This window comes from Ictalurus punctatus, chromosome 15, assembly GCF_001660625.3.
Source record: "Ictalurus punctatus breed USDA103 chromosome 15, Coco_2.0, whole genome shotgun sequence".
Lineage (NCBI taxonomy): Eukaryota > Metazoa > Chordata > Actinopteri > Siluriformes > Ictaluridae > Ictalurus > Ictalurus punctatus.
The window spans coordinates 2,839,731-2,867,500 of NC_030430.2; the positions used below are offsets into that span (position 1 = coordinate 2,839,731).

Below are 27,770 nucleotides of genomic sequence, written 5' to 3' on the forward strand. Positions count from 1 at the left end.
GAAAGAAACTCCACTCCAAATGATTATTCCGGCGCAGCCACGTAGTGCACGAGCCGACTCCAGTGCACGCTCAACCAAACCGCTTTTCACATCAAAGCGCAAATGATCGCACGAGCAACACCTTTCCGTTACTAAAGGAAAAGGTCGCGGGTGTATTGTTTATTTCTTGTTCTTTTACAGGAAGCGGCGATGCAGCAGGAGGATGCGGGGCCGCGCGCTGGCGCAGAGGACTCTCCTGCCCCGGACACCGCGGGCAAACAAGCCGTCTCCGTGCTGCTCTCTTTCGGGAAGTGCCTCGGAGCACTGCTGCCGGTCTACCTGGCTGGATATTTCGGCTTCAGCCTCACGTTGGTCCTGCTCGGCCTCGCTGTGTTCATGGGATGGCAGCAGCACCGTGATAGGAAGCTTCACCGCCTGCACGGCGCCATGTATTTTCAGGAGAATGAGCAAGATTTCACCACAACACGGGTGTTCAAGACCAAACGGGAATTACCGTCATGGGTAAGGCTTTTAGATATGGTTTAAACATGGATTCTACGCCATGCGCGCGCGCGCGCGTACGTGCGTGTGTGTGGTAAACATCTGCCAAACATCTCTCAGCTGCTTCAAGTCAGTTTCCAGACCCACATACTCATCTGTACATATGAATGTCTTGGGTATTTCTAATGAGCATGCTTTTTTTTTTTTTTTTTTTAAATCGGTCTTTATTGAATAATTTCATATCAAGTCTCACATTATTACAAGGTTATGAAGTTAACACGCGCTCGTCATACATTTACATGTATTTACAGAATGTTTACATTTGACCAGATATTTTCTACAATTTTAGCGTTCCATGTCCATGCATGCTTTTTTCCCCATTCTGTTGTCCAGTGCCTTACCTCACCATTATTCACAAGTCAGTCCTGTAAGAAGGTTCATACACTATTTGAGGACATAGACCTATCAATAATGTGTATATAATAATGAAAGAATAATCATCATCATCATCATCCTAAATTCGCTCCGTCGTCTGCTCCTGACCTGAACATACATAATTCAAGCATTAGTTTTAGATACACCTTTATAATCATGGATTTACGAAAGCCACATTACCACTTCCGTTCCTCTTCTTTCAGTTAACATTATACCACCCTGCAAAAAATATTAACAGTACAGCATGAATAAAATGCTTGACTCGTTTATAGTTATGATGTGCGACTTTACTTTCACACGTTCGTAATAGTTAAGTTTGCTCATTGTTCATGTGATCTTTGTACAGGGTGTCCCAAAAGTCGACATACGTAGGGGAGTGTGAATGCCAGAACTAAGTCGGTTCGGTAGTGCTGTAATCCAGTTCACCGAATCAGTGGACGATGGTGGACGTCCAGTTCTCGTTCACGACGGTGTTAGGCGCACGGTGGCTTAGTGGTTAGAACGTTTGCCTCACACCTCTAGGGATGGGGGTTCGATTCCTGCTGCGGCCCTGTGTGTGTGCATGTGGGGGTTTCCTCCGGGTACTCTGGTTTCCGCCCCAGTCCAAAGACATGCATTTACAGAGTAATTACATTTGACCAGGCATTTTCCAAATTTTTAGCATTCCATGTCCATGGATGCATGGATCTGCATGGATGCCAAGGATCCACGGATGCTGATGCCATGGAGCCTGATTGGCTTCAATCCTGGGATAGGCTCCAGGTTCCCTGTGACCCTGTAGGATAAGCAGTATAGAAAATGGATGGATGGGAACAGTGTTACATGACAACATATGTTTCCTGTTAAAGTCCATCGCAACCCTGCGATGGCTTCCTGACCCAGGCATGACAATGATTTCAGTACAATACATTCTTTTAGCAAGGCATTCTCAAAGGCTATCTGGAAAAAAATTATATTACTTTTTGGAAGACATTTTGCTTAAAGGGGTCTTTCCGACGTATGGAGACTATGTCTTGAGACTTTTGAGACACCCTGTAATCATCCCATCACCCATCTTCACTTATTCTTATTACTACACATTATTACTTAAGGTTTTCCGTAATCCAGTTCACCGAATCATGCAGTATTAGTACGTCAAGGTGTTTATAACATCATCACATTGTGACCTTGTTCGTATTATATGGTTCCATCTGCCATTCAACCTTCAGTCAACTCAGATAAAACCATATAATACTATGGTTATGACACTGTGGGCAGCTTAAATCTATTGAATATGTCTCTTGAAAGTGATAAACTGACAGCCTCAAGGGTAAGCGGTGCGAGGCTTTTTAAGGTTATATAAACATATTTAGTCAGCTTGCATTACTACTACTAGATCCTCACTGTTCTGTCGGTTAGAACATCTTAACATGAAGCTGGGGGTGTTGACCATCCACAAATTCGAGCTGATGGACACTTTTTGTCCTGCTTTTCACCACACCCATTCTCCAAATAGTTTTTTCACATCACATGCTCTGGGTCATAAGTTTTAATTCTGCTCCTCTACGTCCTCTCCTCCTCCCTGTTTACAGGGTTCCTCTCCTCCCCCATTCCACATTAATGCCATCACATTTCACAGCCTGCCAGATCCTGGCTATATTTGGACATCTAAGGATCAGAGCTCGGCTTATGAGCTACAGTAAGGGATGTGCAAAATCACATCAAAATTCTTCTCTGAAAAGGCCGGTGTATCAATCCCTGGAGATACGGATAGTTTAAATGTCCAAATATGGCCAGGATCTGGCCAGACCGTGGAATTTGATGGTTAATGTGGAATGGTAGGGAAAGGTCAGCATTTGAAGCAAGAATGAGATTAGAAGAGCATAGTTGAATTTATGCCACACTTCCTTTCTCTAACCATACCCACTTCTGGTTTCAATTCTAGTTTAAATTGAATGTTACATTACCACGTGGTGTTTCCTAGACTCTTAGAACAAGGGCTTCTTCGAGGTTTGTTGGAAAATTAACACTGTAAGGATTCTACATGGAACTTTACGGGTTGCTTAGAGGGACATCCAAAGAACCTTTAAAAGTTCTAAACTTTCTAGTGTAGTTCAGAGAAGTGCCAGTTTGAGTCTAAACTTTAACCCCAAACAATTACGACGACTACTACTACCCTTGTTTGCTTGCTGTGCTGCTCCTAAAGAAGTATTGGTATGTTAATTTCTATAATTGCCATCTTCGATGACGTCCAAGATTTAATTTATAGTGAAATTACTGAGTCTGAGCTTTTTGGTTTATATCTATTTCATCAACATGGCCTGTTTTCGCTTTGGTTAACAGTTTTCCTGCATTACTCACAATGAAATTCGACTACACACCGAAAGCGGTGCCAGGGTGATCTAGCCCTTGCTTTATCTCTACCTAAAGGGGCTGACGTAGAAGCACTTTAGTCCATTAGTCGGTCCAGCTCATCTGTACACTCTGCTCAAACAGTACGGTTTTTAGGTCAGATTTTCAAATCCATGGATGTAGAAGATCTGGACTTTTGTGTTTGGCAGTCACCTATCAAATTCGGTACACACACTTCATGACTTCATTGTAACTGTCATGTTGATGTTTTTTGGTACAAAATTCAGTTAATATGGTTACTTTTATATTTTATATTAGAATGAATTCTCTGGATGACTTATCCAGGGGTCTGTGCAGCATAGTCAAGGAATTTAGTTAATCACAACCCACCATTTATATTATCTTTTATAGCTATTAACCTATTTGATTGGTCCATTGAATTGAATGGGTTTGATCAAAACAACATAAGTTGGCCTAGTATATTCTGCTGGTGGAAAGCTCTATGGTTCTAATAAAACCGACAAAATATTTATGTACAATAATGCTCGCGGAATAAATCTCAACTTATCTATTTTACTATGATTTAAATCGTCCCTGGCTGCAAGCAAATTGCAAACCTCTGACTTAGAGGAACTAGTTATCATCTCGGTTCTAATCTCATGACTTCCTGAGAAGCAGCATCTATTTATTTTGCTCTTCCTTTCACCCATGTTGAAATGTCACTTCATCTGACTCCTCACCAAAAGACAGCTCTGTTGTGTACAATGTGCTAACATGGAATGCTTAGTGACAGGTTTGTGCTTGTTGTTTTATACAGGTGAGTTTCCCAGATGTGGAGAAAGTTGACTGGCTTAATAAGGTATGTTATAAAACTAGTATATACATTTGCCCGTGTGCATGCAAAATGAAATGTACAGAAATATGTTTCAATGCTTGGGTAAAGTTTTATTGTCCCTTGAGTGTCCTTATCTTATGGGCCAGTCTTTCCTTGAAGTATTACAGTATAAGTATAGTCAGAGCTCTTTATTTGCACTCACAGACTCTATTGCTCTGTTGGAAAGACATAATAAACTGTACAAAGCAGTGATTGTAGCGAGGTCTGGTTTTTCACCGGCTCACTCCAGTCCAAGGCCTTTCTATCCTTCTCTCTCTCTCTCTCTCTCTCTCTCTCTCTCTCTCTCTCTCTCTCCAGCACATGATCTTTCCAGAATGTCTCTTTGATATCACTGTTTAGTCCAGTCGCTTTTTCTCCCTCGCTTTTGAACTACACACAATTTATGTATAGCTCAAACATGTCCTGTATAATAAAATTTTTATGACGCTTTCTGGGGAAAAACCTTTTGCGTCAGACCAGTAGTATATAAATGTCATTTTTTCGACCTTTTATTTGAGTGGTCTCAGAGGAGCTTATACATGGCAAGGAGTGTTTAAAGTCGGAAGAACTATAGGAGATTCCCAGTGTATATTACTCACCATCGTAGTTATTAGTACGCAAGTGTCATGTTTTTGTAAAGGACTATACCACGGCACTGTTGAATTCTCCATTCCGATCAGTCTGAAGGTGTTTATTAACTTTCTGTAACAGAACGGCTTGGATACTAGTTCCAGCTGCAGGGTTAAATTTGATGGAAGGATAAATTTGATCGTTTCTATGGTAACAGCCTAAATAGGGACAGTCCTCGTAAACGGATTGAAAAAAAAAACCGCATGTGGAATCGTTGGTATGATTGTGGAGATGTTTATTTAGAATTTTTGGAAGAAGTCTAGAGGAGTGTGGGGGCTAGTGGTTAGCATGTAGGCTTTGCACACTCGGGGGGGTTGGTGGTTCGAATCCTCTCTCCGCCCTGTGTATGTGGAGTTTACATGTTCTCCCCCGTGCTTCGGGGCTTTCCTCCAGGGGTTTACTCCTGTTTCCTCCCCAAGTCCAAAGACATGTTTGTTGGCATTTCCAAATTGTCTGTAATGTCTGAATGGGTGTGTTATGGGTTGGCACCCTGTCCAGGGTATCCCTGAGCTGCCTGAGATAGGCGTCAATCTCCCCAACAACCGTATGTCAGATAAGTGGTATGGAAAACAGATGGTTGGATGGAAGGAGTCTCCGGTGTCAGCACTTTGTATTAGTTTTCTGGCTCGGGAAAGTCTTGAGGTTTTCTATAATAGCACAACGTTGCTTGTACTAAATAGCACAACACTGCAGTGGTAGCACAAGGTAGCAGAAGTATTCAATTACAAGCCTTCAGTAAGACCGGGTATAATAAGTTTTCTCTTGTATCTGACCACCCTGTTTCGTACAAATTGAATGTAAATTTTCAGGTTTGCCAATAAAGTACATATTTACAGTAAATTACTGTAGTATCGTACATGGTATAAAATAACACCCAGTCCAGTATATTTACTCATTTGGCTGACACTTTAACAAGAAGTGACTTACAACCTATCTGAAAAGTTAAAGGTCTTGATCAAGAACCTCAACATGGCAGTTTGGTGTTCCCCCAGATCTTCTAATCTGTAACTCAGTGCCTTAACCACTTCGCCTCCTAAACTAGCTCAACCAGCTTACATGGATTCAACCAATTCTACCACTGAATGAATGCGCACTGAAGGATTGCATTAACTCAAGGCGGGTTAGTTGTTCTACTCGAAGCGGTTCTGCGGTTAAGACCCTGAGTTGTAGAGCGGAAAGCTGTGTCTTCAGATGTGTGTGGTTTTAACAGCAGCAGCTAAATGAGCGCATGTACTGGATTGTGTGTTATTTTATATTATGTAAGGTATTTCAGTACTTTACTTCAGTATTGTAACACTGTACAACTCTGTAGCCAGTAAATGACTGTAAAATTCACAGGAATCTATTTATTTATTTATTTTTACCGTGCCGTAGCACGTATTAAGACGAATTTGCCGTATAGAAATAACATTTTGGAGGTGATTAGTATCAGTATATCTTTATTCCCCTTAGCATCAAACCTCACACTCCAGAAGTGACGCAAGTCTAGAAGAACTTGTGAAAAGCTTTGAAAGGTGTTTTTTTGTGTGTGTGTGATTAAGGGGTCACTGGCAGTCTCACCGAGCATTCTTAAGTTTTGACCGTAGTCATGGTCGAAACTGATATGCCAGTATTTTTGGAATAACTGGCTAATGATTAAAGATTGACACTCGTCAGGAACACATTGTGAAGGACATGGTTATGCATTGCTCTGTATATGTGGTTCAGACGAAATGATTCTTAGTTGCCACTGAGGAAGTTGTCTTTGTGGTTATGGTGACAGGATGTTGTAGATATGACGGGTGGTTAAAGAGTGCTACAGATGCTATATCGCTTACATTTTCATTTAGATATTCATTTTGATATTTAGAAATGCTGTCCTGATACTGCACCAGCATTTACTATAGGGTAGATTTTTTTTTTAGTAGCAGTTAAGGTTGAAGTCATCACTGCATTGCTTAATATACGGGTGTAAGTTGCACAGCAAGTGTTGCATCATTTTCTCAATTCTTTATTATTATTATTATTATTATTATTATTATTATTATTATTATTAATACTTCGTTATTCATCTTTAAGCATATTATTTGATACCTATGAAGTGTTTAACTCCTGTGAGTTCCTGTAGGGCTGTGCAGAGGTATACTCTGCTCAGCCGCATTATTAGGAACACCTGTATACCTGCACATTCATGTAATTATCCAATCATATGTCAGCAGTGCAGTGTATCAAGTCATGCATGTACAGGTCAAGGTTAAAAACAAAAAAAAACTATTATCTGGTCTTTTTCCAATCTTCAACTGTCCAGTTTCGGTGAACCTGTGCCCGCTGTAACCTCTTGATTTCTGTTCCTGGCTGACAGCAGTGGAACCCTGCTATTGTAGCCCATCTGCCTTGAGGTTCAGCATTCCGTGCATTCTAAGATGCTTTTCTGCTCACCATGGTCATGAAGAGGGGTTATTTGTGTTACCGTAGCCTTCAGTTTGAAATGCTCTGGCAGTTCACCAATGACCTCTCTTGTAAGGCGTTTCTGCCCGCAAAAACTGCTTCTCGTTGCAGCTCGGTGGTTTTTGTTTTCACACCATTCTGTGTAAATTCTAGAGAATGTTGTGTGTGTGTGTGTGTGTGTGTGTGTGTGTGTGTGTGTGTGTGTGTGTGTGTGTGTGTGTGTGTGTGTGAAGAGCCCAGATCAGCAGTTTCTGAAACATGCAAACCAGCCCATCAGGAGCTCTCAACCATGCCACTGTTAGTCATTGAGATCACACTTTTCCTCCCAGGCTGATTATAAGCCATTAAAGGGATTTCACTACAAACCTAAGCATCCTTCCCAAGCCACTCCCTTCCACTCCCCTAAGACATACAGTAAATGCATTTATTAAGAGACTTAGCAATGCCTACCTGTACTGAGTTTGTAGAATTAGGTCAGGTGACTGCTTAGCATAACATACTGTGTGAAATATTTACCTGCCAAACAGCTAACCTCTTTTCATGCTTTTTAAATGTTTCAGGTTTGTTGAGAAGCTCTAGGTGTGAATGAGTTGAGTTGGTGTCCCATCAAGGGTGATTTCCTGCCTCACATCACAGTGTTCTTGTCACAGAGATACACTACAGTATATTGCCAAAAGTTTGTGGACACCTGACCAGTCACATCTGTATATGGTTCTTCCCCAAACTGTTGCCACAAAATTGGAAGCACACAATTGTGCAAGATGCCTTTGTTTGCTGTAGCATTACAGTATCTCGGGAATATCACTGGAATTAAGAGACCCAAACCTGTTCCAGCATGGGATGAACTGGAACGGACCGTGGAACGAACACCACGTTCCACAATCTAGTGCGAAGCCTTCCCAGAAGAGTGGAGGTTACACGGTTGCATGATGCATTTTCAAAATTTATTCACGACATCCTGACACTGCTGGCATTTCTACCTCTGGGATTTTTCCTTGTATTTGTCAGTGTTTCCATGGACATAATGGGATCTTAAAACAAAACAAAAAACAACTTCCTGTTTAGGCCACACACACTTTGGGTTTAAATCCAGATACAGATGTGAATATTTGGAGCACTGAGCAGATACAGACAAGGATTTTAACTAGATACAGATAGTGTATAGTCTTGTATACCACGTAATGTCCTCCTCTCTGAGAAATCTGATATCGTGTTATACAGGAAACCAAAATATTAGAAACCAGCATTTTGCTGATGTTGCAGTAGTGTAACCACTTGATCTAAAGTCATAATCAGAGAGCATGGAAAACAGAAAGCTGCAAAGTTAGCTAAAGCTTGTCATATCTTGAATTTTTCATTATTCTTTATGCTTATTATGCTTACATTCCACAGTCCCTGAGGTATCATTTTGTCCTCATTCTGATGGGGAAGTGGTAGCTCACTGTTGATGGGGTTGTGAGTTCACTGTTGTACCTTGAGCAAGGCATTTAATCCTCAAAGGGCATCTGGATAAGGGTGTCTGCCAAATGCTGTACTGTAATGTAATGTTTGATATCAATATTCACTGGTTTTCACCTGGAGCGGCGTTGCTCTGCTCTTACATGATTGGCTGAATTTAATAACAACAAAAAAAAAACCTTATTTCGAGGTGCAGTGTGCCAGGAGTCTGCTTTATAAGGCTGTGTCAATGCAAATGCATTAAAAATAATTGACAGGCGCCTTGCAGAAGTTGGCTAACACAACAAGATCGTGTTGAATCTCTGAAGCCACTCCTTTCAACTCCCCTAAGAGATACAGTACATGCATGCATGAAGAAATGTAGTAATGCCTATACATTCTGAATTTGGAGCGTTAGGTTGGTGTGTAACTGCTTGGTTGGATCAAACTTGAGAAGCATCATGTCTAACTAGCCAAATGTTTTATGTCAATGATATTGTGTAGATCCTGAAGCAAGCCTGGCCTTTTGTGGGCCAATATTTAGAGAAGCTTCTGGTGGAGTCGATTGCACCCTCGATCAGATCCTCCAACGCTCATCTTCAAACGTTTAGCTTCACCAAAGTCGACCTGGGTGACAAGGTGCCCGTCTCTTATTGATTTAACTTGCTTCATAATATGCTCGTTATTCTTCATATTCATGGATATTAATGGAAAATATGCTTTTCAAACTGTTTGGACAGCCTTTGAAGGTGGTTGGAGTGAAGGCCCACACTGAGCACGATAGACGTCAGGTGTTGCTGGACCTGTATATCAGGTTAGTCTAAGTAACTAATTAACTAACTAACCTTCACTTGCTGGAGTTAATTATATGAAGGGAAACCTCTACTGCATAGGTGTGAATTGCTGCTGCTACTGCTCTGTTTCTAGCTATGCTGGCAACGTGGAGATCAATGGCGAGGTGAAGAAGTACTTCTGCAAAGCTGGAGTGAAAGGAATTCAGGTAAGGGTCTAGGGAATGGTAGTAGAACAACATATTTTTCATTACAGGGTCTCACAAATGTTTTCTCTGCTACTTCAGCTGCATGGAAAGCTGAGGGTGATCCTGGAGCCGTTGATTGGAGATGTTCCTCTTGTTGGAGCCGTCACAATGTTCTTCATCCGGAGGCCTGTGAGTTTTCCCCAAGATCTGTATATTTTTGGTATCGTTTTAGTCAACATTTTAAGAAACAACCAAAATGTAGTTTTAGAAGTTATGTAACCAGGAGGGCATGGTGGCTTAGTGGCTTAGCGTTTAGCACGTTTACCTCAGACCTCTGGGTTTGGGGGTTTGAATCCCACCTGTGTGCGCAGAGTTTGTATGTTCTCCATGTGCTTTGGTGGGTTTCCCCTCTTTAGTCCAAAGGCGTGCTGTAGGCTGATTGGCATTTCTAAATTGTATCAATGGGTGTGTGTGATTGTACCGTGTGATGGGTTGGCACCAGATCCATGGTGTCAACAATGAAATGTACTAATATTGGGAAATAATCAACGCCAGGGTGGTGTGAGGACTCTATGAAGTCTATTATTTTCCCATAATTTGACCAACGGTGTTTTATTCCTCTTATATGGTGGCATTTTGCAATTTTTTTTTTCTTTCTCCCTCTGCTGCAGATGCTGGATATCAACTGGACAGGACTCACCAACTTATTGGACATTCCAGGTCTGAAGTAAGTGGTGCACTGTATTTATTTATTTATTTATTTATTTATTTATTTATTTATTTATTTAGCCCGAGATGAGTTACATAAGGTTAATGTTCCATTAACGTTCCTGTGTTTTGTCATCTGTGTGTCATCTACCAAGAATCATTGGGAAACTGGCCTGATTATTTAAACGCTGCTGAGTTCACCATGGTGACTCACAGATAATCAGTGTTGCTCCATTTTCCCCCTGCGTTCATTTACAGTGCCATGTCGGACACTATGGTAATGGACGCTATCGCCTCTTTCCTGGTGCTCCCCAACCGCCTCACTGTCCCTTTGGTGGCTGATTTGCACTTAGCGCAGCTCCGCTCCCCTCTACCACGGGTAATGCAGTATTCAGCAGCTACGCTACAGTCATACAGCTCCCTGACATATATATATCTCTCTGTGTGTGTGTGTGTGTGTGTGTGTGTGTCCCATTCAATGCTGTTGCTCATAAAGTAATGCTCTGTTTCCTCATCAAATCAGATTGGTACAATTACAGACATCTTCATTTTGGATTGAGTTACATTGTTACTAACATCGCCATTGTATGACTTCACCATAATCAGGCTTTCTTCTAAATATTTTACTTGACTTGGCTTGTTTTGAGAAGCAAGTATTAATACACTAATGGCTAATTAGCTATTTGTATGAGACAATGCTCTACATAAATAAACATCAGCTGAAGTCTGAGAATCGGGTGCAAGATGATGTCTAGAAATAATCTGCTGATTAAATGTAAATTTCACAATCATGACACTATCTCACTGCTGACAGCCACTTCTCAGCTATCAGAATATCTATGTTTCCTAAAATGGAAAGGTTAAGTCACTACAAATGACTAGGATCTGAGACAGATCCTAGGTTAATATAACATCTTTAAGACTGCCCCATAGATTCTTACATGAAATTTGATCAGTTTATGTACACTTATGTGCGTATTGATGAAACACGGGCGTTTGCTTTTTAATAATAAACGTGTAATAACGTTCCGATTCTCTCTTTTCCCGTCGGAATTATGTGCTCCGTCCTTTTTTCCGCAGGGCATTGTGCGGATCCACTTGGTGGAAGCCGAGAACCTGGCCGCCAAGGACAACTTCATGAAGGGCGTGATCGCCGGCAAGTCGGACCCGTATGCCGTGCTGAGGGTTGGCACGCAGACGTTCACGTCACGCCACGTGGACAACAACCTCAACCCGCAGTGGAGGGAGATGTATGAGGTGTGAGAGTGTGAGAGGCTCAGCAGTGTTAGTCAAGTGTGATGTTTCTTCCTGTAAACAAGACTTAGTCAACCTATTTTTTTTTTTGTAGTAAGTTTGTTTGGTTCCTCCAAGAAATGTTGCAGAGAATTTAGACAGAACTTTTGTAAGTCACTGAAGAAACCATATGAAGTAATAGACCCCATTTTAGACAGAAACATCTGTGAAGCTGTCTTAAGTTACCTGTAGAGACAGAAGCAAGTAAGGCAACATTGTAACAACGTTTAAAAGCATTGTATTTCTACAGAACTTTAATTCATATTGAGTGACCACTCTATTCTAGACATAGTCAGTGTAGATCTAGAGTCTATACCATGTAGATTGGGCTCGAAGCAGGAATACCAGACGTCTGGGTGGGACACCAGAATATAATATTTCATTATTTTGCAGAAAAATAATACCTGTGACTTTTGCCCAGTACTTTATATGTTTAACGGTCTGTGAAAACCTGTTGTATGGTGACTGAATTCTGGCGACCATCCCAGAATTTCTTATTAGTCTTGGCTAGGCTTTCAGCAGAGATCATGTCCGGTAAGACGCAAGCTTAACAAGCGCAGTGGTCAAAGCAGTCAGTCTGCCTAAACATGCTAAATCCTTGCTAGCTAAGTGCGATTTTTCTCTTACAACCAATGTAATACTTTGACTTTGATGTTGTTGTCTATATACATGCTGTAGCAAAATCCTAATTAATAGATAATCAGATATGTGACGGAAACTGCCGTCAGAAGGTTAGAACGCTCCTGTGGTGCAGTCTGAATGAAATCTTCCAATACCTCCAGTTTCCTCCTTTTTCATTTCTTTAAAAAATGCTAGCGCACGTGATTGAGACGCATGCCAGGAGAAACATTCCGTTTCAAAAACGTGTATGGTTTTCAGAACTACACGGTACAAAATGTCAGTACCGGGCATTTTTCTCGTCAAATCAAAACCCGAGGCACACTGTTGAGTGATCACAGCGTATTCTTCACATGAATTTGTGTTTAATTAGCAGACTAATCTCTACTGACTACCGTCTTTGTTTACTCTTCCTTGTTGCCGTTGCTGGGAGAATGCCATGGTTATAAGGACTCGGGACGTTTAACAGTAATTATGTTTACAGCAACCATGTGGTTTTTTTTTTTGTTTTGTTTTTTTATAAAGATGTGATCATCATGTGCTTACATCAGATAAACAGAGGTTGAAGTTAGGCTTTCTGCAAATGATTGCGCAACATAAATATTCTATGCCAGGGTTAACTTCTGCTATTTCTCTGTGTTTGTGTGTGTGTATGTGTGTGTATGTATGTGTGTGTATGTGTGTGTATGTGTGTGTTAGGTGATAGTTCATGAGGTCCCTGGCCAGGAACTGGAAGTGGAGATATTTGATAAAGACCCTGATCAGGATGATTTCCTAGGGAGGTATGACACTGTTTTGTTATGAAAATATCAGTTTTAGCCAGTTCCTTACTCTACCCCTTCCTTAGTCTCCTCACCTGCTCTCCATTGTTTTGTTGTTTGTTTGTTTTTTTGCTCCCAGGATCAAGATGGACTTGGGTATTGTGAAGAAAGCACGAGTTTTGGATGAGGTTAAGATATTTTATTTCCCTGCTATAAAAAGACTGTATTATGTCAACATTGTTCTCCTCCTCTGGTTTCCTGAGATTCTCACTGGCGTACAGAAAACGCGTGACTCACTTTTCCCTCACTTTAGTATTCAGTGGTTTAGTCATTTATTTCCTCTTCTCCCCCACTCTGATTCTAGATGGTTCAGTCTGATGATTTTTTTTTTCTTCCTCCTTCCACACCCCCTATTCTTTGATTTCAGTGGTTCACTCTGAACGATACACCAACTGGAAAGGTCCATCTCAAGCTTGAGTGGCTTTCACTGCTGCCCTCTGCAGAGCGTCTTACTGAGGTTAGAGTTCACTCATGAGTCCAATCTAGTCTAGTACCAGACACCGATTAAGCCGTGTGTTTGTGTGTGATTGACGCAACCTCCCATTAGACATTGCTTATAGAAAATTCTCTTCCAATTGGTTTTTCAATGCCTTGTTTTATTCTATAGGTCCTCCAGAAGAACCAAAACATCACCACCTTCGGTAAGACTGATCCTCCCTCTGCAGCCATCTTGACCGTGTACCTGGATCGGGCCCAGGATCTTCCTGTAAGTCCCGCTTTCGGTTTTGAAGCGTTTCCCTATGCGCTCTGGTTTTGCATAGTTCCTGGAGTATGGGACGTGTGGATAACCCGTGCAGTGTTTTTATTTTTTATACAGATGAAGAAAGGCAATAAGGATCCTAGTCCTTTGGTGCAGCTTTCTGTGCAGGATACCACCAAAGAGAGCAGGGTGAGTCTGATAACTTGTGTTAAACATCCCCATACTGTAAGTACACTGGGGAAATAACCGAATATTGATCTTATTTGGAAAACAGAAGAGATAATATGATCTAAACAAATACACAAGCCACATAGTGTTAGAGTTTATAATTGCATAAAAAGGAAAAAAAAAACATTTTCGATACAGATATTTATACCTACTGTACACACTCCTCTTTTATTAAATTTTTTTTCCCCATTTCAGACTTCTTATGGTACCAGCAACCCAGTGTGGGAGGAAGCCTTTACCTTTTTCATCCACGACCCTCGCAAACAAGACCTTGACATTCAGGCACGTCTCATTGCCAACCAATTACAGATTGCGTTAAGAAGTCTTTACTTGCTCAGCAGCTTATGGTACAGCAGCCTCACTGCTTCTTCAGGCTGTGTTGAAGAAATGATCTCACCTGGATGGTTTTAAGCTGCAAGCCACCATTTTGCATCATGCCGTTTGGAGCTGGATGACCGAATGCTCATTTCTCATTACGCCGAGAAACTTCCATGATATAAATTGGGGAATCATCAAAATAAGGGTTTGGATCAGACATATAGGCATGTTAGACAGTGGCTAGACTAATGCCAATAAGAGGTCAGCCACCAATTTGCATGATGCAAATGACTACATCATAACGTAAGGTCAATGGCTCTCACTTGAACTTTTGCACATTTTGTAGTGTTACAACATGAAATGGAAACTGACTTAACTGGGATTAAAATGGCACGAACATACACAGAGTAGACCATAATGTTGAAGTGGTGGGGAAAGAAAATAATTTACAATTATACAAGTTAGCTCCAGAACACTAATTTGTTACTGTGATCTTCATTGTTTATTGAACTCTTGTGTAAAAGCGATATCACACTCGCAATCATACTGTTATACTACATAGACTATTAATAATATAACACGCATATTATTAACTACAGCTGAATCACAGCCGTGCTGATATTCTCTATAACTATAGATAACTACACTCTTGATCGTAATAGCTTCAATAATAAATCATAAAAGTTCTGATTCCATAAGTATTCACCCCTGTAGTTGTGACACCTCTTAAATTATTTCTGGTACAGTTAGTTACCATCACAAGTCACATGATTAGTTGACTGGAGTGCATTTAAAGTGTCATGGGATCTCAATATTGATATTGTATTTGTGCATATCCTGTGAATTATATTATTTATTTATCTTTTTTTATACGTCTGGTTTCTCTCTCTCTCTCTCTCAGGTGAAAGATGATGACAGGTCTGTGTCTCTGGGCAATCTGTCCATCCCTCTGTCTCGCCTGCTTTCTGTTGCCGAACTCAGCATGGACCAGTGGTTCCAGCTGGAGTATGCGGGCCCTGCGAGTCGCATCTATCTGAAAGTCATACTGAGGGTGAGATCAGTATATGCAGTCGGTTGTCTTGCTGCAGACATGGTCTACAGATAAACCCCTGGTTAGACCAGTTTAAAAAAAATATATATATATATATATTTCACAGGTCAAAAAAGATCTGAACATAACGTCTGTAATGGAAATATAAATTAGCTTTAGTGGTTAGCACGTTTGCCCCACACCTCCGGATTTGCGGGCTCGAATCCCGCCTCCACCCTGTGTGTGCGTGTGTGGAGTTTTCATGTTCTCCCCGTGTCTCAGGGGTTTCCTCCGGGTACTCTGGTTTCCTCCCCCAGTCCAAAGACATGTGTTATAGGCTGATTGGCATTTCCAAAGTGTGAATGTGTGTGGAAATAATGGGTGTTTTTATTGTGCCCTGTGATGGGTTGGCACCCCGTCCAGGGTGTCCCTCGCCTTGTGCCCCGAGTTCCCTGGAATAAGGCTACACGCTCCTCATGACCCTGTGTAGGATAAGTGGTATGGAAAATAGATGGATGTTTGTTTGAAAATGTTGAGCCAAGGAAATAAAGCCTTTTTAAAAAAAATTTTTTTTTATTTTTTTTACAATTGTTACATTTCCATAGAACATAAAACAGGTTAAAACAATACAATAAACTTCAACACATAATCTGCAAACTGTTTGCTTTGTACCTTCATCTCAGGTACTTTGGCTTAATGAAGAGGCCATTCCCACCTCACCTGTGTCCCCAGTTCCCTCTGATCCATTCTTTGGAGGAGGTGAGGAAGGTATCATCTCAGACGTGACCTCAGGAGGGTCCAAGAATTTACAGACGCGTCCACAGCACACCAGCCCAGATGCCAGTTTTGCCTCTGAGGTGAGCGTCCACCCCAAAATACACAGAAGTGAAATGTATGGGTATGTATGCATTTTCGCTCTAATATACTCAGTAGTGTCCAGTTAATCAAATTACTTTAAGGGAATGTCACGTGTGTGTTCCCATATTTAGTATGGTCTAAAGCAGGGGTGTCCGATCTTATCCGGAAAGGGCTCATCAGTGATCAGAAACTCATACACACTTAACTTCTTGATACTTATTTTTGAGGAATACAAAAGCAAGCCAGTTATGTAACTGTTTGATCATCACTGCGGGGGGCACGGTGGCTCAGTTTGTCTCACACCTCTGGGGTTGGGAATAGAATCCCACTTCCGTCCTGTGTGTGTGGAGTTTGCTTATTCTCCCTGTGCTTCTGGGTACACCGGTTTCCTCCCCCAGTCCAAAGACACGTTGTAGGCTGAATGGCATTGCCAAATTGTCCGTAGTGTGTGAATGTCTGTGTGCTTGTGCCCTGAGATGGGTTGTCCAGGATGGTCCCCTGTCTTGTGCGCTAAGCTCCCTGGGATAGGCTCCAGGCTCCCCTGTGACCCAGTGTTGGATAAGTGGATATGGAAAATGGATGGACAGATGGAAATCGCTGCATTAAAATGGAATATATCCGACTATCCTTCTTTTCTAGGGTGTCCTGAGGATCCACCTGAAGGAGGCCAAGGCTCTCATAGCTAAAGATAGCTTCATGGGTGGCATGGTGAAGGGCAAAAGTGATCCCTATGTAAAGATCCGCGTGGGAGGGATGACCTTCAAGAGCCGCGTCATAAAGGAGAACCTCAACCCGGTGTGGAATGAACTTTACGAGGTACATCAACGAAACCTAACCTAAGCGTGTCTCAGTTTTGTGTAGTTCTGCCCTTGGACTTAAATCCATTTTTTCTTGCGTGAAATCTGCTTATTTAATATAGGGCACTAAAGGGGTGGTGAAATAGCCAACATCCCACACACACATTATGATTTTGTGTCTTCATTACGTTGTGTGCACGACCAACTATCGTGCATGACATAAAATTTAATGTAAAAATAAAGGTGCTATTTTATAAGCTGATAAATAAATAGAAGGGAAGCCATATTGTGAAATTCAACCAAATTTATTCATTCGATGACTATTACATTTGACCGTATGCTATTACATGCTATTTTCTTATTCATTCTGGGTTTTTTATTTTTAAAAAAATAAAAAATTTTAAGGCAAGTACTTGTGTTTAAAGGCAGTGGCCTAGATGCTATTGGAAGACACTTTCACTCAAGAACAATCTGGCAACCATAGCAGTGTGAATTGCATAATCGCAACTCTGATTAAAAAAAAAAAAAAGTTTTCACGGACCCTACATATGGCCCAAAACATTTCAAATCCACTGATTGGCTAGTTGATGAGTCGTCCGGCCTGCTCTTGCTCGTCTGTAGATGGTTTGCTGACTGTTTGTGGATTTGCCTCAGTTTTGTGATCCGAACTTTGCACTGAAGATGCAAAGCAGAGAACAAGTGAGGGAGCTCCATAAGTTATGCATGGCTGTGTGTGCTAATCGCTTTGCAGGTGATTCTCACAGCACTCCCAGGCCAAGAGGTGCAGTTCGATTTGTTCGACAAAGACGTGGATCAGGACGACTTCCTCGGGAGGTAGCAGCATGCCTGACTTCTACTTTCCTCAGAATTTTTATGAATTTTTTGTATGCTTTCACTTTAGAGTCAGAGTAATGTGTATCTACATTCTAGAAACATTTTAGTGACTATTATAGATATAGTTACTACTTTTGCTCACGATCATACCTTATATATTGATTTAAACAATATATATTAGGTGTATAACACATTTTTTGAAAATCATTGTTTGTTGGCAGGTTTAAGCTGAGTCTGAGTGACCTGATTAGCTCCCAGTTTATTGATCAGGTGAGATTTACCACTTAATATGTGCTGTAGACTGGCAAGACCTATAAGTCGAGCTTATACCGTACATGAGCAGTGAAAAGTCTGGACACGCTAGATTGACTGTGCAATTTTCCCAGCAACATGTTGATACAGGCTTATGGTTTAAATATTGCCAGTAAAAGGAGTGCAAATTTGTGTACCCGTGTGATGTAGTGGTACGACTTGAATGACGTGAAATCAGGACGGGTTCATCTGACGTTGGAATGGGTGCCGAGAGTTTCCGACTCGACCAGACTTGACCAGGTGAACCGTAAATGTCTTGCTGGCTAAAAACATTTTTTCTATAACACTTTCTCTAGGTTATATAATGCATCCTGATTTAGAACACTGTGACGGTTTGGTCATTTTGTCTCTTCACGTGTTTAGATCTTGCACTACCAGTCTCAGCAGTTGTACGTGAATAAAACCGTGCCGGCGGCAGCCATCCTCTTCACGTATGTAGAGCGAGCCCATGGTCTGCCTGTGAGTCTTTTCCTCTTTCTTTAGTACTTATTTGCTGAGATTTGTTAAACTGTTTTGCTTTATGTTCTCACCATATGGGCGCACGGTGGCTTAGCGGTTAGCACGTTCGCCTCACGATTCCCACCGTGGCCCTGTGTGTGTGTGGAGTTTGCATGTTCTCCCCGTGCTGCGGGGGTTTCCTCCAGTCCAAAGACATGCATGGTAGGCTGATTGGCATGTTCCAAGTGTCCTTAGTGTATGAATGGGTGTGTGGGTGTGTGTGTGATGGATTGGCACCTTGTCCAGATTGGCACCTTGTCCACCCCGCCTTGTGCCCGATGCTCCCTGGGATAAAGCCGCGAACCCTGAAAGGATAATGAATGTTATCCTTTCCTGAATGTTCTCACCATAGATTGTATAAACAATGTGGTGGTATCCAACAGTAGCCACTGCAGTGGTCTTTTTATTGTTTGTTTTTATGATTTAAAGGTGGTTATAAACATGGCAGTTATTATAACTGAAAAGATTCATTTTATTCAAACGATGCATTAAAATCACCATTATTATTTGTGTCTGGAGCTCTAGTTACGATTGTATCACGTTATATATCGTTTCTAAACCGAGTCTGTTTCAGGGAGAAATAAAGTCTGCAGAGTACTTTTACACGAACATGTCCTTGTTTTTAACGTATGTGAGACAGTCAAATGTTTGCGTGCCAGTGTGTAACTGATGCGTAATGCTTGGATAATGCCATCTGAAGCAGGAAGTGAAGTTGATTACTTAAATTTTTTTATTTTTTGTCGCTTGAACCGCTTCTCTTTTTATTTATCATGATAATTAATATTTATTGTAGTTAAAGAAGAATGGACATGAGCCAGTAGTGGGAGCTGAGCTGGTTCTCAAGAATGTTTCCTCCAAGAGTAAAGTAAGATTTAAAAGACACGAAACTGCATAACATTTTGTATGTATTTTGTATTTTCCGTTTCAGGATAAATGGTGCAATCTATTTAATAGACCAGAATTAACTGTTCGCTGTATAATAAGATGCATATTTGTTTCTTTGGATTTATTTTTTTTTTTTTTGACAGCTTGCTGAGCGTTCTATATCTCCACACTGGGATGAAGCGTTCTGCTTTCTGGTCCACGATCCCAGAGAGGAAATCCTTACCGTCAGAGTGAGAATTTGCACATTACAAATCAGAAGTGCACAACGACAGTCATTTATTTGTCGTGGACATAGTTATTTTTTTTCTTGAATATTTCGTTTATTGATGTGACTCATTGACGATGTGACATCAGACGTGTGTGTGTAGTTGTCTCACAGCTGGGGCCAGCCTCTGGGTGCAGTGGTGCTGCCTGTAAAAGACCTACTGAAGGAGCCCGGCTTGGTTCTGGATCGGTGGCTTCCTCTGGATGGAGCCCTGCCTGAAAGTGAGATATTGTTAAGGGCAGAGCTCAAGGTAATGACAAAACTTATAGGAGCACTGTTGTGTACGAGCGTAATTGTTTATAGGTCTTTTAGAATACAGTTGTGTTCATTTCAAGTTTTTTTTCTATCCGTGCTCCAGCTGCTTCACTCTAAGTTGGTAGAAGGTGACGGTGCTACTAGTGGCATTGAAGAGGTGGACCACAGCATCGCCAGTGCAGAGACAGAAGTCGCAGCCAATCACGAGCTCAGACACAGGACAGCTCCCGCCCGTGGGTGGGTCACGTACACACTGACTCAATTAGTTGCTACTATTGAATTATTGAGACACTGGTTTGCTGACAGTTTTGTGTGTGTGTGTAGAGGCGGAGATGCTGGAGCTAGTGGGCGGGGTCAGGTGAAACTCTCTATTGTTTACTTGACTGAGGAGAGCAGACTGGCCATCACTGTCTATGGCTGCAGGTTTGTTTCCAATGTGCATATGTATGCGTATGTATAGTTGTGACTCATAGCTGGAGGGTCACTGTCTGTACTGTCTGTGCATGCTCTCCTCGTGCCCGTGTGGGTTTCCTCCAGTTTCTTCCTGCCACCCCAAAAAATGGTGGTAGATACATTGGCGACGCCTATGAGTTGCCCCCTCGTTATGAATATATGTGAGTGCATGACGGAATAGGGATGTCACGATACCAAAAATCTAGTAGTCGGTACCGATACCACAAAAAGCATGCGATACCAAAGTCGATACCACGGTGTGGTATAAAATAAATAAATAAATGAATGAATGAATAAAAGTAAAAAAAAAACCTCTCCTGGAGGACATCCTCCTCTGTCTGATACTGGCAAAAAAAAAAAAAAGAGAGAGAGGGATATTTTAGTTATCAAACACTGTCTGACAATGACTAATAAAACACTGGAGCCTACAAGTGCTAAGGTGCACTCCTAAACGTGCACAAACACACACACACACACACACACACACACGCACGCATCTTATACTCTGAATGGAAGCATTAGTTTAAATTCACTAATATGGTTCCAGGCCAAAAAGATTTATTAAAAGCATGAACATTTGAATAATTATTAGTGACATTAGGCTACATTTTGCTGACAGGACACGGGCTGAATGGAGATGCATGGTGGCCCATTAGGAGGTAGTTTATAACATCGCAATGCGTTAGCGTCGTTAACAAATAACTGCCTATCGCTAACATTACATGGAGCGTAACGTTAGCTGGTTTCACGGCAACAATGCCAGCTGCCTCAAACAAACATAATATAGGACCGTCTTTCAGGTGCGTTGCCAAATTCCAGGGGTTTCCTCGCTTTGTTTGAAATGAACGATAGCATCGGTCGCACACCAGCTTCACAACATCAATTATATGTTTGTTGTCATCCGCCTCGAATGCAAAGTATTTCCATATTCCATACCACCTTTCCTCTCAACGAGTCAGGGCGGAGCTAAAGTTGTCGCCATTTTCTGTAGTTTTTCCCGTGTGCTTGTAGGCGTTCTTCTTCTCCACCACTTGTGGACCGACTAAAACACTTACGCGTATTTGCTGCCCCCATCAGGTTCGGAGAGTTGCAACCTCGGTACCTTGATTACCAACAGTACATACGCTACTGCAGAAAAACAAGTACCGTCATGTTTTAAGAATGTTGGTACCGACTTGGTACCAAAGTATCGGTTCTTGTGACATCCCTACAGTGGACTGGTATCCCATCCAAGGTGTATTCTCAGCATGCGCCCACTGTTCGGAGAATAAGTTTCCAGATCCTCTGCAATTGTCATATTAATGCACAATATAGATGCCCAAACTAATAAATTACAGCTGAGGTCATAAGTTTACATACACCTTGCAGAATCTGCAAGATGTTAATAATAATGAGAGAGAGATCATAAAAAATGCATTGTGTTTTTTTTTGTTTTTTAAATTGAAATTTTATTTAGTACTTCCCTGAATAAGTGATTTCACACAACAGATGTTTACATATAGTCCACAAGACACAATATTAACCGAATTTACACAAGTGAAACAGTTCAAAAGTTTACACACCCTTGATTCTTAATACTGCGTGTCGTTACCTGGATGATCAATGACTGTGTTTATGTTTTGTGAGAGTTCTTCACTCGTACACAACTATTACAAAAGGTGCAAACATTCATTGATTCTCAAGAAGGCAACACGATACATTAAGAGCTTGGTGGGGGGGTATAAACTTTTGAACAGGATGCTCAGTGTAAATTGTTAGTATTTTGTGTTCTGGGAAGCACGTAAATATCTTCTGCAGCTTCTGAATGGCAGTACTAAATGGGGGGGGGGGGGGGAATTATCGTTAATGGTTTTTCCTTTAATTTGTCACCCGTCTATACGCATTGAGATTGTTTAGGCGTTAACAGGAATTCTTCTTATAATGTCTGTAACGTAATAAGCAGCAATCACAAATGATCTCTTAAAGGATGACGTACGAGTCTTTTAACCACTTAGAGTTACGTCTAACGTTGTGGAACGTCCTCAAAACAAGTTCCTGGTATCAGTTACGTTACAGCTGCTTTAAACAGCCATTCCCTCACACACACTGTGCTATAAAAAAAAAAAAATCTGCTGTATTACATCGTGAATTACTCTCGGAGTTATTTAAATCAAAACTCCAGACACACATGGGCACAAAGAGTTTCTCTTCCCACACACGAATAATTTAACTTCTCTTTTCTCTGTAATGCCTGGGGATTTTCTGCTTAATATGCCTTATAGAACAGCTATGATTCTCCTTTAAACTGTCAGTTATTATATATTTTATCACGTCTATTATCTAATTCTATGCTTTTAATGTTTGGGGTTTTTTTTTAATTCTTTTGATTGCTCTGTAAATCAACCTTGGGTTTTATGAAAGGCACTATATATAAATAAAAACGTTGTTTATGGTGGTGGTATAAATAAATACCTTTTTTTTTTTTTTTTTTTTTTTCCTTGTTCTTCCCATGTAGAAAGTTGCCGCCATGCTCCAAGGATGGCTCAGATCCCTATGTGTCCTTCATCCTCCTGCCTGACAAGAACAGAAGCACCAAAAGAAAGACCAGTGTCAAAAAGCGAGACCTCAATCCTGTGTTCAACGAGAGGTAAATGTTTCCATCCCAGTACAGCAAAATCAATCAGTGGTTCAGCTAGAAACAATTGAACACTTTGAGCGGTACTGTGGAGTTCTAGGTTTGGTCGATTTATTTATTTATTTATTTTTCGTTATCGACACTCTCTTCTTTAGGTTTGATTTCAACCTTTCCCTGGAGGAGGCCACGCAGAGACACCTTGACCTGTCCGTCAAAAATAACGGTTCTTTCATGAGCCGTGAGAAAGAGACCATTGGCAGGGTATGGCAATGATATTTCTGATATTCAGTACGACAGCACGATTGTGAGTGTTCTATTGCTTTTATACAGCACGTTTTCGAAAGAACAAATTAATATAGCGTAACTAACATTTCTGACCAAATATTGCCGAATAGTTGGTTTATTTTTGCTCTTCTTTTTAAAAAAAAAAAAACTTGCTAAAGGAGCCACAGCCTTGCGGCGAACAGACTGACATCCTGTACTAAGTGTACTAACTGTTTCAATGTAACCAAGTATTTCCAAAACTGCAAACACGGACGGGCGGAGTGATATAAACGGTGAAATGTACCCGGGCTGTTTATACTAAATATCAGCACTCTCGGAATGCTGTTTGTCCAGTCAAATTAGTGGACTGAAATGAAATGCTGTGTGATATGTAATGAATAAAACACTAGTATAAAACAGTGACGTGGTGGTGTGGTGATATCCTATATGCTAATGCTAGCATTTTATTTTGAATTATTAAAGTACGACATGTTTTTATCCATTTACGGCACTTCCATGAAACAAGTTCGTTCTTGTTATCACTTTAGTTATAGCATCACCAGCCTCTCTCTCTCTCTCAAATAAATACATTATACTACATTATACAGACAATATAACAATGGGTATAGGGGTAAGGGAGAGTGCAGACAAAGCTAGAGCATAAAAAATACACCTGTGAAAATGTACATGTATGTCTAGAGCAAAATCCCCAGTGTTGATTTAACACCCTGCAGTGTTTCTATAGTCCGATTGGACACTGATGAGTACTCTGGATTTTACTGTGATCTGTGTAGGTATATGTATGTACACTACAGTGTGTTTCAGATAGGTGTTTAGCTAACCGATAACACGTTTAGCTAGGGGTTAATGTTAGTTAGCTATCTAATTTAGATTTTGTTAGCTACCCAACGAATAAAAGCTTACTCGGCTATTCTTAGCTAGCTAGTTAACTCGCTCTGTCAATAGATGTTTGACCTGTAGTACGTTTGGATACTCGGTCATCTGGTAGTAACATTTTAATCGTGGCATTGTCGTGAAGGCGAACTCTCTCTTGTTGCACCACTCCGGAGGCGATTTTTGTTTGCTAAATTCTCTTTTGAGACTGTGAGGCAGTCAGAATGGCTATCTGAATGTCCTGTGATTTTGTGTTTTGTCTTGCAGCTGCAGTTAGATCTGAATCAGATTGACCTGAGGGCGGAGGTGGCACAGTGGTAAGTGCTTTAGATTTGCCGTGTCTCCACGTCACATGCTGTTTCAGCTATTCTTTAAAAGGATGAACTCCACCCTGAAACACGTCGAATGTTTATACTGAGATTTATATGTCTGATTGTGTACTTCGTTAAGTCTGGTGCTAGTTTGTACGCAGGTGTCGTATTTGCGTTATTCCTGTGAAACGTTAGCAATTGTGTGTCGCCGTTTGGGGAATTACAGGCTTTTTTTTAAATATATATATAGAGTCCCTCCATTTTCACAAGCTCAAAAGTAATTGGACAAACGAACATAATCATAAATATTAGGATTATTATGAATGCTCGGATGCAGATCCTTTGTAGTCAATGACTGCGTGAAATCTGGAATCCATGGACATCACCAAATGCTGAGTTTCCTCCATTGAGATGCTTTGAGAGGGCCTTTACTGCAGCCGCCTTCAGTTGCTGCTTATCGGGAGGGACTCTTTCCAAAATGGCTGTAATTCCTAAACGGCTAATGCAATATTTTTAAAGCTGGAAGTCTACACTTCACTTACATCTTAATTACTTCATTTCAAATCCATTGTGATGGTTTACAGAGGCAAAATTATGAATATAATGTTGCTGTCCAAATACTCATGGACCTGACTGTATTTACATGTATTCTCCTTTTTTTCTTCAACAACTTCTTCTTTCTATTTTCAGGTACGATTTAACAGATGAGACCAATTAACGTGGCCTTTGTATGCTTACGTACGGCCTTTGTATGCCTTCGCACTTGTATGTCTGCATCTGCATGCTGATAATGTCACCTGTATAGCACAGTGCAGTGGGTAGAAGATGTGTCTATGTAATGTTATGCGATATACGCTCTGTACTTGCTATCATTTCCAGCAATACCAAATGCATTTTGGACGGGTTGTAACTGTCAGTGCACGCCAGCTGAATATGTGCCAAAGGGTAGAAAACAGTTCGAGTATGAACAGTTTGAGTCTTGATGGGAATTAAAAACACTGAATTAAATGGACTGAAGCACTGTTCCTCTATGGTGATCTTAAATATAGTGTTTCCTTGATACGTTTTATTATTTTAACATCAAAGACACATTCCTGCATGTTTTTCATATTTTAGCTTATTACATAGCAGGTTGCTTGAGATTTAAAAGAAAAAAGAAAAAAAAACGACCTGCATTTCAAACTTAAAAGATGTATAAAAGCTTTATTCCTTTAAGAAAACGGGTAAAAGTGTAGTTATTTAAAGAACCGTCATAGAACAGTAAGGGTCGCGTTACGGTTTCTTTATATTCTGGTGAAGTGTGCGTCTTTTAAATGAATATTAATACCCCTCAGAAACGTCACTCAAGGGTGTGTCCTCAAGGGTACCTCTTTTGTACCTTTTTTAATATGCATCTTTCACATGGAAATGTGGTTGTGGTGTACCTTTTTAAAAATAATTTCCGGTACATAGATTGGTTATTGGCGTTTTTAAAGGTGCACTACATGCATCATTTCTAGGTAAACGATACACACTGAAGGTATACAGGGGATATAAAACTGGCCGGACAGAACCTTTTCTGCTTTTATTGTTAAATTTCAACCTATAAATTAAAGTGAAAATCAATACGAATCATTTTATGGAATTATTTTAAAATTTTTTTTTTAAAAACCCATAACAAATGTAAAATAACCTGGTTGCATAAATGTGCACACCCCTACCCTAAAACTTAGTTGAAGGACCTTTTAGATTTTATCGTGACAGTCAATCTTTTTGGGTAAGCGTCAATCTTTTTGGGTAAGCGTGAATCAGTTTTTGGGTAAGCGTCAATCAGGCACATCTTGACTTAGCAATATTTCACCATTATTCCTCACAAAAGCATTCAAGCTAAATCTTCCACAAAGTTTTGATTTGGTTTAGATCTGGACTCCTGAAATTCCTCTTCATCATCAAGCTTTTGTGGCAAAATTTACTGGTATTTGGAGCTCTTTATTATTTGCTCCACTCTGATTGAAACCCCAGTTCCAGCAGAAGAAAGGCAGCACTAAAGCATGATGCCGCCACCACCATGCTTCACCTTGGGGATGGTGTTCTTTTGGTGGGTTTTTTATTTTTTTATTTTTTTCCTTCAAATATATCTTTTGGTAACCTGCTATTAGAACAGGGATGAGTAGACTTTTTTTAATATCCGTTATAAAAAGATGTACCCTTGATGTACCCACTCCGGTGACGAGGAAAGGTACAGTTTAGTACCGTTTCATCTGAGAGTATATGTTCACTTTGCTTAGATATATGCTGATTTAATTGCCTTTGTGTTTGCATTTTATTTATTTTAATTTTTTTGCCTTAAACATATTTTCTCACAGCATGGGGAAATTTCTGTTCACTGTGCATTGACTTCTGGATGAAGAGGTTTCATGATGTGTGTGTATGTGTGTGTATCCGAAGTGTTGAATTGTATCTGTTTCAGTTTCAAACGGTTTATCACAAAAAAAAAAAAAAAACCATATCAGAAACATATCACTGTGCTTTTTCTATCCATTCCAAACAGATTTGAGATCATCTTATGAGGACTAACTTTCTGGAAGTATATATTAAGCGATTTATATTTTTGTAGAAGTGTGCCAATTTATCACAAAATGTTTTGAAGCAAGTGTGTTAAGTTACGGTTCCTTGGGAGGAAACCAGAGAAGAGTAAGCAGATTTACAGTCTGTTGATGCTGTCACTGAAAATCTGTATTGCAGCTGTTCTATTAAAGATACTCTTTGCACTTTAAATGTGTTTGTTTCAGTTGTGGTTTTAAACTGCCTGTGTTTTTGTTAAAAAAAATCTGAATGAACCAACTTTTACCTCACTTTAATGTTATCTGTGTCGCCAGCGCTAGTACACCAGCAAAAAGAACAAAGTATAGTTTATTTTAAGTAGTTGTTTTGGTTTTAGGCTATCTAGCTTAATGATGAAGTTAGCTTGTGGTTAATATTGTTTAGGTAGCTAATTTAGCATTCGATAAACACCTAACTAGCATGAGCTAATTCTTAGCTAGCTAATTACCACGATCTGAAACAGCAACATGTAGTGAAGTCACTTTACTAACTTGGTTTTAGGTTAGGTTTAATAACTACATGCCACTCTGTCAGCTGTTTGTCCAGAACATTCCACAGATGCTCGATTGGATTGAGATCTGGGGAATTTAGAGGCCAGGTCAACACCTTGAACTCTTTGTCCTGTTCCTCAAATCGTT

At 40.5% G+C, this 27,770-nt stretch overlaps 1 protein-coding gene across 1 annotated transcript; it reads left to right on the forward strand.

Moving 5' to 3' along the window:
- On the forward strand, window positions 1-26,187 carry esyt1a (extended synaptotagmin-like protein 1a). The gene is made up of 31 exons (XM_017487650.3): window positions 1-501; window positions 4,064-4,105; window positions 9,119-9,253; window positions 9,355-9,428; window positions 9,542-9,614; window positions 9,693-9,782; window positions 10,265-10,320; window positions 10,560-10,680; window positions 11,382-11,558; window positions 12,912-12,994; window positions 13,113-13,161; window positions 13,401-13,490; window positions 13,641-13,739; window positions 13,851-13,922; window positions 14,157-14,243; window positions 15,181-15,330; window positions 15,993-16,166; window positions 16,807-16,983; window positions 17,716-17,798; window positions 18,020-18,068; window positions 18,261-18,350; window positions 18,474-18,569; window positions 19,402-19,473; window positions 19,637-19,723; window positions 19,862-20,008; window positions 20,117-20,250; window positions 20,338-20,436; window positions 22,961-23,092; window positions 23,236-23,341; window positions 24,506-24,555; window positions 25,240-26,187. The coding sequence occupies exons 1-31, from the start codon at window positions 190-192 to the stop codon at window positions 25,265-25,267; spliced, it is 3,234 nt and encodes a 1,077-aa protein (XP_017343139.1). The 5' UTR covers window positions 1-189; the 3' UTR covers window positions 25,268-26,187.
- The last annotated feature ends 1,583 nt before the right edge of the window (window positions 26,188-27,770 follow it).